The sequence below is a fragment of the Labrus bergylta genome, chromosome 8 (genome assembly GCF_963930695.1).
Source record: "Labrus bergylta chromosome 8, fLabBer1.1, whole genome shotgun sequence".
NCBI classification, from domain to species: Eukaryota; Metazoa; Chordata; class Actinopteri; order Labriformes; family Labridae; genus Labrus; species Labrus bergylta.
The window spans coordinates 15,635,160-15,647,227 of record NC_089202.1 but is presented as its reverse complement, the minus strand read 5'-3'; the positions used below and the strand labels follow the sequence as shown (position 1 = coordinate 15,647,227).

The window sequence follows — 12,068 nt, the reverse complement described above, 5'->3', positions numbered from 1 at the left end:
AAGAAAAATAGAGATGCCAAAAGAATAGACAGAAGTGATACAAGAAGGAAGATGCGTTTTATAAGGGAAGGAAAGTAGAAGAGAACATATCAAAGTCACATGCAGTCAGTTTTTACACGGATATTTGTGGAAATTATGAAGGCAAAGAAATGGATTCCAGTAGAGCAAATGATGTTTAACAGAAAGAGAAAAGATTTCATCAAAAACAGAAAATGTTATGATCATGCAAAGTAAATATGCGTGACATATGACATGCATATACTGTATAGATAATTAAACATATAGAGTATGCTTCATTAACAATAAGCATGGCCCCACTTGAATGCCTTTGACATTCCTAATGAGCCAATGTAGAATAATAAGTACAAAAAGTAGCCATGCATTGCTTCTAAATCATCTTTGTACCAACTTTAACGGTCAACATTTCTCAAAATCCATACAACCTGCATCACATCCATTAAAAAAATGATCCAACTGACCTCAACAATCAAGCTAAATCCTTCACAGGCAGGTACATGATACTTAGCCATGTGTTTGTGTTGTGAATCAGTCATGTTATCATTCAATAGGAGGAGTGTTTGCATGTGATTGTGTATGCTTTGTTTGTGTGTTGTTTGATCAGCGTAAGGCCTGAAGCATGTCCATGACTCTGTCAAGGCGCAGACACCCACCTCTTCCTTCTGTGAAAACACGGGACACCACATTGTTACTTGCTCGCCTTTTTTCCTCCCAACCACTGCAAGCCAGTAAGTAACAACCATAACATTCAACGTCAAACTCAACATTGTATACCAAACGAGTTGAACCACTGTCAGAGTAGCATGCCAAATAATACGATGCCATGCCCCTGGCACAACATGGAACCGCACACACACTGTGGAGACAAGCAGGACAGAGGACGGGCCCTGGCCACAACATATGCAGACACCTTGAAAAGCACATGAGGTGAGTGACAAAGATTTAAGGATAAACCTATAGTTTGCTTTATAAATAACTAAAATAAGCACAGTGTCAAGCTGAGCTCCCCTTTCTTAAACTTATCTGGAGAAATACAGTTGTTTAAAACCAAACTTAAGACTAAATTATGAATGCAATGTTACCATCATTCTCTAGCTTGCCTTAAAAAGCCAAAACTGCTTAGAAGGTAGAAAGCTGCAGCAGAGAAAGACTCCACTTTTATCAGGCCCTGTACACATGGCTAAGTGTGGAAGAAACCACTGAAGTTATAACCTAAATTTTACTCAAATCCAAAAAAAAAAAAAAAACACAAGACAATCCGAACTGCACAAACAACGACTAAATGCAACAACAAAAATGCAATGAAGCTCCATTGCAAACATGAAACAGGACACATTAAAGAACACAGAATGGACAGGATGGTATTAGGAAGAAAGCATACATGCCATTGTGAGAGGGAAAATGGATGAGGGCAGGAAGAGGAGGAAGGGAATAGGGCTTGTAGGGAAGACTGGGTCCAAGTTCACCTGTTGAGGGTCCTTCACAGAACTGCAGGCTCTGTTAGCTAGCGAGCAACGGGCAGCATGACAGAAGCTTGCACACAGCAGGGACAGACAGCTGGGGGAGTTTTACCACGCTCCCTCAGCCTGAGCACTTCAGACGCCTCCCCCTTTTTTTTGTTCTAGCTGAGCATGTCCCATACAGTCTAACTATATTCTGACAACGATCACTTCTCCTGGAATTATGTAGTTATACTGTCACTTTCTGAATGTTACTGTGTACCGTCTCCATCCTCCTCACCTCTCTTTCTCCAGATTCTCCTCTGCAGGAGTTTCGCTGGTTGAAAAAGTCTCCCCGATAGTCAGCCCTCCAGCCGGCCCGACAGGTGACACGTCGCCTCCGTCTGACAGAGTCGGAGGCTCCAAGCGATTACTTGATAGCCCTGGAAGATTAGGAGGGAGCATGACAGAACAAATGAGGGGTTACACGTTGCATTTTTTCGGAATAAAAAGTAAACAACACGTACAATTACGACATGTTTTTTTTCAGGTGCCAAATTATCTAACAAAATGTGTAACACACAAGTGTAGTCTTAGGTGAGCCAGAGGATTTAGGGGAGTTTTCTGGTGTTCAAAAAGAATTGTCAAAAAGTTCCAAAACATGGATAGAATTAAGTATGGGCATTAACATGTGACATTTGAATAAGCTAGTTGATTTCTGATGGTTTTTCTAACAGCATATATTTACAATCTTCACTAAATATTTGCAAACTATCAAGCCGAAAAAGTTAAATATGGTTAACATTATAACTGCTAAACAAGCTAAATCTACTGTGAGGAGAGTCTAGCTGCTGATAAAAAAAAGACTGTAATGAATAAACCACTCTGGTGGCACACTTTAGAGTTCATCAAACCAACCCAGGGAACAGGCTTACCATCGGTTTGTGAAGATTTAGGACTGTTGGTGGTGATGATGTTGTTGCCTGACCCGTCACTGATCTCCAACCCCGGCAGGGAGGCGGGGCTTGCACTGGAACCAGACTTCTTGCTGGGGATAGAGGGAGCTGCAGAGTCAGTCAAGGAGCCTCTGCCAGGAGCCAGACCCTTGCGCTCTGGATTGACCTTCTCCTTTTCCGCTGGAGATGAAGAAAAGTAGCAACTGTTTAGGATAGCTGCACTACAGCTAAAAGCAGGTGCAGAAAAAATAGAACCAAAAGCACTTCAGTCAAAAGAGACGCACAAACAGGATGAGTACAGTGCAATTAGGCCCTCTGTTGTAAATGAAAGGGTTAGTTAGTTAGGGTATAAGAGAACACCAACAGGGCTGCAAACAAGAGAAGTGTGAAGTTTTTGGTACTACTAAGTTTTTGGTTCACAGAACAACCACCCACATCCCCTCCCAGTTTGATTCGGGACATGCAGACATGCTTATGGGGTGATTAGTAGGGATGTGACCTTTCTACACATAAGAGGGGAGGGTGTGGGAACTGTGGATGACGAGTACCTTCAGCCTCCGTCTTAGGTTTGACATCAGCTGTAACAGGAGAGAAGGGCAGGACAACAAGTTCTCATATCCAAATCATTCATGGACATCAACATTTAGAAATACTGCATGTATTTATGTCACTTTAATGCACAATAATAAATATACATAATATGTTCATTTACAGATTGTAAATTCATTGAAAAAATTGAAAAATCATTCTAAGATTGCCCGGGTAAAATACAGGGTACAGAGAGAGAAGAGATACATACTGTTTCCTGCAATCCAGCTGGGGATTGGAAACACTCCTCTAGGCTTGGACCTTGAGGGTTCATCCTTCTTATTCTTGAAAGATAACGCAGGCAGGACAGAAAGTAAGAAAGAAAAAAGAAACATGAGTAAATTGAACATTTTTATTAAATAATGTAAATAGAAAAATTATTAAAATAAAGAAGAACATCTCATGGCTCAAAATAAAAAATGATAACCCAAAAAGACTGAATGAAAAGGACAGTAGTGAAGTAATTGACATTTCTGATAACCAGTTTTTTAAATGACTTCAATTACCATATTGTATAGAAATGTTAAACTAATGCAATCCCTCTGCGTGGGAGATGGTAGCGTACCTTTACCAGTTGCCTCCTGAAGAAGCCTCCTCTGGATTTCTTACTGTCGACTGCTCTGGTTTTAACACCGAGGTGCTTCATGTAAAAGACCACTGCTGCAAAGATGGATTGGCTACAGGAAAAGTGAGAGAAAACTATTGATTAATCATTTGTAATACTTCCAGTAATATTAGTTCTTTAAATTCACAGTGACAGGATATTTTTCCTTGGGGGAAAATAAACTCATTTGAATTCAGGGCAATGCTTGGGAGAAAAATTAAAACTTTTTCATTTAGAAGAATCAGTCTGTAGTGTATTTGCACAGTCTCTGGTGTCAGTCATGATGATGCTGAAAGACATGCACAGAATGGCGAGTGCAAGGAGGTTGAAAATGAGGATGCATAAATGCACAGAAGTGGAGAGTTAAAGAAATCCAGAAAGAGAGGAGCTGAAAAGTGCAGTGAGGGGGAAAAAAAAGATTTCAAAAAGAAAAAGGAGGAGTCGGGGGAAATATGAGGAGTTAGAGGGGGAGAAAAAAAGGACCAGAGGGAGGAGCCCCTGGGGATATGCACAAAACAAAAGCACAAGTGTCTTGCATCAGCAGTCACCGTTTTACAGAGTCTGAATACATTGCCTGCAACATAAAGAACTCCAAGCATTAAGAACTAGATCTGCTGAGGGAATACAAAGTATGCATGACATGGTTTAGTAATTTACTTTATGTGCAATAAATTAATCAAGAAGTTCTAAATTATCAATGCATCTGATTCCCTTAATAGCTTTGATCAAGAGCATTTTGAAAGAAAGTGCCAAGATGTATGCTATTAGACAAGACATCGTCTTAAGAGAACCCTACAGAAATACATTTTTTAAATGAGAATTCACGCAGTATGCAAAATTCTTTGGCTCGGACACACCCAGGCTTGGCGGGAATGCAGGTATTTAATCAGCCACATTTGAATACACACTCACATTCATCACTCATGCAAAACCTTTGGACTACTTTAAAAATACAAACAACTTTACTTACCATTTTTCCTCGTCTGAGACGATAGAGGGTCTGAAAGAAGAGAGTCTGTCAGTTATGTTTCCTATTACAAAAGAAAAACTTCTAAAACAGGATTCTCATTTTGCAGCATAAAGCTCACCTCTTCCTTTTAAGTAGCATGTTTTCTTTCTCTTGCTCTACAGATAGTTAAGTGTGTTTTAGGCCTGTGAAATCTGAAGCAACTAAGCTTTTCCTGATCCAACTCCAAGTTGATTGATGCGTTATTGTGTTCAGAGCAGAAGCTATTGAACATATTCTAAGATATGCACGAAAAAAAAGGAGAAAAACAAAAACAAAAAGAAAATATATCAAAAAAGTAAAAGATGCATCCAAAGCTGCACCTCTTTAAATTTTCGAAATAATCAAAATTAAACGAGCGCGCTCAGAAACCAGCAAATAAGTCAAACTAAGACTGTCTAAAACTTTGTCTGCTCGGTTTGTCTGTACTGTAAGCTGTCTGCAAAGGGAGTCGAGAATGGTCCAGCAAAGCGGAAATGTCTATTTAACTCTGTTTTAGTCTGATGCAACAGGCAGGCAATATTGTGGAAATCGGATACTGGTGTTTTGCTATGAACATAAAGGGTGGGAGGGGTTTCCCCGGGATTTCCCTGCATAATCCAATCAAATTGTCTGGCAGTCTTGTTCTCATAATGAGAGAAACCAATAAGAAACAGCTGGGGCGAGGTCACTTTGTTGTGGAAGGAATTGGGGGAGGCGGGGGGGGGGTGTCTGATGGGGGTTACTGGGTGCAAGAGTGTGGGGGAGTGTAAGAGAGGGAAAAAAGGGCAATGATTGTAAGGGAGGATGAAAAGAGAGAAGTGAAAGAATTGTTTGTTTGTTGGTAGAGAAAGAGATCAGGCTGTGTGAATTATCCCGTCTTGGATAGAGTTCACTTTGCAGGTGTGCCACTGACAGTGTTGTTTTGTCAAGTGCATCTTCTTTTGTTTCTGTTCATTTTTCCCCCCCTCTCTCCTGACAAGATGAAGTTAGACAGTCCTCTGCCCTCTCCCCAGCCTGCTCACCCTCTCCGTCTCACTGGCTTCTTGCAGGCGATAACACATTACAGTCTGCCACGGGGTCAAGGATAGATTAACTTTCCTCATGATCTCTTGATTTTCTTTCTTTAACTGTGTCCAGGGCAGGTGCTATGCTGCATGCGATAAACCTCTCTTAGCCCTTTCTCTGCCCCTCTTATCTTTGACTGTGTTAACCCCTCACCATCACCACCAGAACCATCCCTCCCTCTGGTTGGCAAAATGCCAACAGAGGGCCTTCCTGCCAGCGTGGCACTGCTGACTCCATCTTTTCCTCCTCCTGCCTCTTCACTTCCTTCCTCACTCTATTGTGCTCTCTTCCAATCCCCATTGCCTCTGTGGTTCTCTAGTGCAGTGAGCTTGTTTTTCTCCCTCTCCAGCTGTGTTTCTGTCTGTCAGATTTGTACTTGATTAGTTATGTGCACAGCTTATGATATAACTAGAACATCTTATAAGTTGAACATACAAAAAGCAAAGACATATTTGGTTACAGTCATGCTGTCGGGACGGATCAACGGCTGTGCTGAATTGCAGTGAGCAGTACAGACAAGCAAAATGCTCAAAGGGAGTCACAGTTGTCCTTCTTCTTAAGTGTTTATTGATGCAGGATTTTAATCGTCTAACCTTTTAACCAAGGACTCAAGTATTGTTTAAAAAAAGTTGATTACTGCTTTCCTGTTTACTCAACTGTGCAAGTTTCATGATCATCCAAGTGCTCCAGACACCACTCATCCAACGATGTCTTTACACAAAATATATTCGAATGTATCCTTCAAGAACAGCCTGGTTCTACAATAGTTCTTTCAAACAGGCAGTGCTTTTAATTTTTTTTATTGGTTTTGTAAAGCCCAGTCTAAGAGAAATACACTCACTGTGTTTCAGACATCTTATCCAGCAGGTTCTCAGCCACAGACTTCTCCTTCATCTCAATGGGGACGCGGTCGGTGGGATAGTGGCTGTCCACATCAATGAGCTCAGCCTCGTTGGGGGTCATACCCATCATCCTCTTCTGCCTGTAAAACAAAGCAGAAGGATGAAGGTTGATATTGAAAACAAATAATGCTACAAGATGCAGATGAAAGTGTCCTGATGAGCAGACACATAAAGTAAGGCCAATGAAGAAGGCCTCTCAGTGTATTACCATGCAAACAGCATACTTCATCATAACACTTCTAAATCTGCTCAGAGGGACTGCTGAACTTACCTCTTCTTCATATCTTCTCCTTGATTGACATTTGTTGTTTAAGCTTGATTTACATTCAAACTAAATGCCCATCCTAAAGTTAAATACACAATGAAATACAGAAAGAAAATCAAAATGACCTTTTCTTCTGTTTATGCTCCTTGAATTTAGAGACACACATTCCTGGATCATTTTACCAATTCATATCAGGGTCTGTGATGCTTACTTAACCTTTAAAAGAAAACTGGTTAAAAAAAAAAAAAACAGTCCTGTGCTCATACAGTATCTGTCTTCACTCCTGGTGCCCGTTCATGGGGCTTCTGGCCCATCCTGCATTTCAAACCAGCCAATTGTTTATTTCTTATGTAACAAAATGTGTCCATTTTGAAAATTAACATGTGAGTTTCTGTGTGATTCCCTGTAGACTACCCTGTGAGCTGTCTTGGAATTGTACTTTTTAAAATGTTTTTTGTGAGTGTGGTAGAGTCTCATTGATCTTATTATGAATGTATGTTCTCTGTTCTTGTGCCAGTCAAATGTGTGTTCTTGCCTTCATACGTATATAAGAATCAGAATCAGCTTTATTGTCAATGTGTGCTTAGACACACAAGGAATTTGGCGTCAGTCAACTGTGCTCTCAGTGTACAAAAGTACAACATTAAATATCTATATTTAATGTTAGACTCACACACTATAGACATAAATGAGCAAAGACTAACATAGAAAAGGCTAAATAAGAAAATAGTGCAGTGGTGAGTAGTGCAAACATGCTGAGATGAGTTTGATAGTAAATGTGTGATCATGTAACAGATGGTTAATATACATGAGGTAAAGTTTTACAGAATTCATGTTCATGAGCAGGACAATATTACAGTATTGACACGATTGTAGATGTAGACATTGTGGTAGATATTGGGGTGAGCGACTCTTATTAGACTCAATGTGCCCTCACCTCAGCACACACAGTAGGTGGAGCATTGTCTGCTTTAGATCATGTAATAATAGTTTGAGAACGCACTTGACAAAGGTTCAGAGGGACCAAAAGGTTTAGATTTTTTCTAATAAATTGGTGATACAGCGCAAGAGTAGTGTGGGGGATTTTTTGCTTTTCAATGTGATAGTTTCATGTCCTATGCACCTACTTCATGAGATAGTTGGATGTGTGAACACCTCCTCTTAAACAATGTTTGTTGTTAGTACCTGCTATAGGACTATGGACAAAATTTAGCATGTGCACCGTCCAAATCCTATAAATTACATTTATTAATAAATAAATTAAATAAACCTCTTGAACTTTAATTCATACAAGACTTTATATTTTATTGAGCCAGAACATTTTAAATATATATTCTAGAAGCAGCGTGGAAAGCATGCAGGATTGTTTGACTCTAACAGATGTTTACAATGATCTAAATTTACTTTCCTTTTCATAACTGGCAAAGCTAATGTGGTGTCAAATATAAAGACCAAAAGATTTCCGCTCAGGGTTAAACTACTGACTTTTAAATATCTTCATAGTTATAAAATCATTCTCACACTACTTCCAAACTGTGTGTTTTACTGTTTCAATGCTCACATGAAGGGTGAGGGTTAGGACCCAGTTAGAGAAGGGATCAGGTTTCTCACCTGAAATCTTCCAGCTGTTTGGCCACTTCTGCAGCCTGCAGAATCTGAATTTCATGAGCGAAACGCCTTTGGGTTTCCTCAGTGAGCAGATCTGGACGAGTTCGGTCTAAGAGAAGGGGGCCAGGAGAAGGTCAGAAGAGGGTGAAGCTGAGACGTGTGCATTTATCAAATACTTCATAATTGCTCTGGATACAAAAATAAAATAGGACAAGACAAAGACATATAACTCACCCAGTTCATAGCATATCTCAGGGCAGATGGCCACTCTGAGAATCTGAAGGGCAAAAATAAAAAAGATAATAAATACAGAGTTGAACAAAGAATATTTGAAGTAGAGACAATAGAAAAATTAAGAATTCATAACAGAAGATTGAATCTTTTTTGCTTTTATCTACCATACTCTCAGTTTCTGGTTTCTTCGTTACATTTAGCTAAAACGTATGTACTCTAACACAGCAGTCCTGTCAAAGTCTTAATGACTAACATGTTTTTGATTATTTTTAAACTGCTTAACAGAAGCCAAATACAGTGTGCAGTAACACCATTACACCACAAGGGGTCATTTCAACACTACAAATAAAAAACAACCAATTGAAATACATATTCAAAATGAGGCGAGTGCATCGCTCTGAGCAGGTCGGGGGGCCAACATGGGCTAAGTTTAAGTCAATGGGTTTACTAAAGAGAAGCGTTAAAAAAAGACACGCTAAGAGAGGGCCAACAAAAGGGCTTTCCCACGATCCTGACAGGAAGCTGTGGGGCTGGACAGAGAGAGAGAAAAAAAAAAACAGAGAGGCAAGCAAGTGACACACATGTACAGAGCAGGAGTTGTGAGGAGGATACTGCATTATAACAGAGAGCTGACAGCGAGCAGGTGTGAAGGGAAGAGACGACAGAGAAAGACAGAGAGGAAGTGAAGAGTGATGCAGGGACAGAGCAAACAGGGCCAAGAAAAACGCTGTGCACTCGCAAATAAAGTGTGTGTACACAGCGTGTTCCTCTCTCCACCAGAGACAAGAGACTTAAAGACCACAGCAAAGCACCGTATCAAAAGCCCATTGATACAACAAAAAGGGAAAGAATCAATTATCTATGTTGCAGGAGGGCCTTCACCTTGAATGATTTATCATTCATACCATAAAAATCAATAACACACAGAGCTACAAAGTATTTAGTGAGTTTGAACTTGAAGTCTATCATTAAATGACAATTGGACATTTTCTTAAAACACAAAATATTGCAAATATAAATTTGATTATTCAAGTCTTATAAAATCTGCAGCAGTAATCAGCAGTGCTGTCCATCTGCTACAGTAATTGAATCACATAAGGTTGCTGTGTCCAAACCAACGACTGACTTCCAAAAAAAAAAAAAAAAAGTGAAAGAGTCCAGACACACTGAGGGGAAATGAAAAGGGGTCTCTTCAGGTCATCAAACTTACTGAGCTTCCTCAAGTGAAAAGTGCTAACTGTAAATCACTCGCTCTGTAAGAGAGTGCGTGAATAGAGCCCAATACAGTAAAAACATTCAAACATTTAGGCAATATAAGTTGAATAAGGTTTTTCTAATTTTGTTTAGACGCATGACATACTGTGTTTATGACTTTAATGAACCGTTTAATTATATTTCCTTTATTGTAAGTTTATATTTAACTCTATAAACCTTCCCCCCCAAGTCATTCAGTGTTACAATAAGTTGTTTGCATCTCCGTTTCAGTGCCGTACAGACTGTGTCCTACAGTAAATGTTGTGTAGTGTGTTACTTACTGCACCCTTATCCAAGAAAGTGTTGTAGAACTCCACAAACTGCTTCTTGGTCTCTTTGGCACTGAGGTTCTTGAAGAGTTCAGCATGAAGGTAACACAGCTGAGAGGAGAGAGATGGACATAAGATCACAGAAAGCCAAACATATTTAAAGTTTCATTAGCTGTGAATATTGAGCATGTATACACTCTAAGGTTTCTCTGCCCTGTTTCTGTGTACATTAAGCTGCGTGGTTAATATCACTGATGAAGTCAAGCACTGACATCACATCAACAAAAATGTGTCTCACAAATTTGTACCTGATGTTCTTCAAAGTAGGGATGCACTGATGCATCAGTTTAACATCGGTACCTGTCGATACCAGCCCTGTTGACAGACATCGGCCCATCGGCAACTAATGTGGCATGAACCGATGTCAGGAGCCAATGTTTACCTGACGTTGTGTATCAATTTAATGCTGGCAAGCACTTAGTTAAAGTTAAAGTCATCTGTTGGACTAACTCTGATCTGATTTCAAGGTCAAACATGTCAGAAAATGTTGGCCAGTTGGGAGTCTTACACCAAAACAAGTAATGAAAAAACATTGGTATCGTGAGGATCTGCAATCGTCTAAATTGTTATTTTTCACATCGATTATCGGCCCTGATTTTCACTACTGATGCATCGCTACTTGTGGTTCCAGTCCAGATGTTGATATAAAAATGAACAAATGGCTGAGCTGTTTATCAAATACTAATCATAATGACAAGACATCATAAAATAATCATCATCAGTTCAGCCAGAACAGTGCATATATGTTAATCTTAATTATTCACTAAATGGTGGACACACAGATGCTATCCTCATGTAAACATGTTTTTTCTGACACTATCTCTACACAGACCTCCTTAAGTTAGGGGGGTAATGAAGGGGAGGGCAAGGATCGGGGGGGGGGGGGGACTTTGGGACATGTAACAGTACCTGGGTGGGTCACAGTGTCTGCATGCAGAACAAAGGGGAGAGCACAGGCATGCTTTATGTCAGCACTGACACACATGTATTCAGGTGCACACACACAAACACAACAGGGCTGAAAGTGCACTCTTGTTTAAAAACTATTCTAATGCATACTTCAGAAAAAAATTAAGTTACAGCTGTACAATTCATCTTGTAACATGTTTTTTTAGGGGGGGGGTGATGATATTAAAAAAACAAAAAACAAAAAAAAACTGACTGTTTGTGTTTAGAGGGGCTCAGGTGAAAAGGACTGTACTTGTTACACAGTGATTATGCCAGAGTCCAAAACTTGGTTGACTTTAAATAAAGATTAATTTGGATTGTTATTTAAGTCATCACTGTTCAGTTCTTTAAACAAACACATATATGAGAGGCATCCAGGTGGGCTTGTGGTTCAGATAAATACCACGTAACCGCAAAGCCTTCAGTTCAATTCAAACGAAGACCTTTGGTCATGCACAACACTCTCTCTACTTCCTGTATACATGTGAACTAACACTACCAAATACACACATTTGCTGAGGGTCTAATGAAAAAGAAAACTTCTGTTAATTTTTGCAGCTTGTTTGAGATCAGTGTCTGCAACTACTGCATACTTCTACTGATCTTAGTCAATCCATCAGACATCTTCCTGTACAAATTAGACATTTTGATACCATAACATGCAACCATGCATTTTTGCATTAATTAAAAATAATAATTATTGATAAATAATTTGTATGTAAAGAGTTACAAAAATCAACAACTTTCCAGGTTGTGATGTCAATACACTAAATATTTGAAGTTTTTAACTATACTTTAATTTATAACTATAATAATTGTTACTGATCATTTCCCCCCCCCTTTTCATCACCTAGGGTAAATGAACAACAA

The 12,068-nt window shown here is 39.5% G+C and overlaps 1 protein-coding gene across 8 annotated transcripts in view; it reads right to left on the bottom strand.

Moving 5' to 3' along the window:
* arhgef1 (Rho guanine nucleotide exchange factor (GEF) 1) overlaps positions 1-12,068 on the bottom strand; it is a 40,992-nt gene that overhangs the window by 11,166 nt on the left and 17,758 nt on the right. For 7 of the 8 annotated variants that reach the window (XM_065957590.1, XM_065957593.1, XM_065957589.1 and 4 more), the window contains 10 exons: positions 10,203-10,301; positions 8,668-8,710; positions 8,437-8,542; positions 6,500-6,640; positions 4,576-4,605; positions 3,567-3,678; positions 3,213-3,285; positions 2,962-2,991; positions 2,393-2,593; positions 1,759-1,900 (listed from right to left, as the gene is read on the bottom strand). In XM_065957590.1, coding sequence (XP_065813662.1) covers positions 1,759-1,900; positions 2,393-2,593; positions 2,962-2,991; positions 3,213-3,285; positions 3,567-3,678; positions 4,576-4,605; positions 6,500-6,640; positions 8,437-8,542; positions 8,668-8,710; positions 10,203-10,301 — 977 coding nt within the window. The remainder of the gene's footprint in view (positions 1-1,758; positions 1,901-2,392; positions 2,594-2,961; positions 2,992-3,212; positions 3,286-3,566; positions 3,679-4,575; positions 4,606-6,499; positions 6,641-8,436; positions 8,543-8,667; positions 8,711-10,202; positions 10,302-12,068) is intronic. The other variant, XM_065957591.1, reaches the window with a different exon arrangement.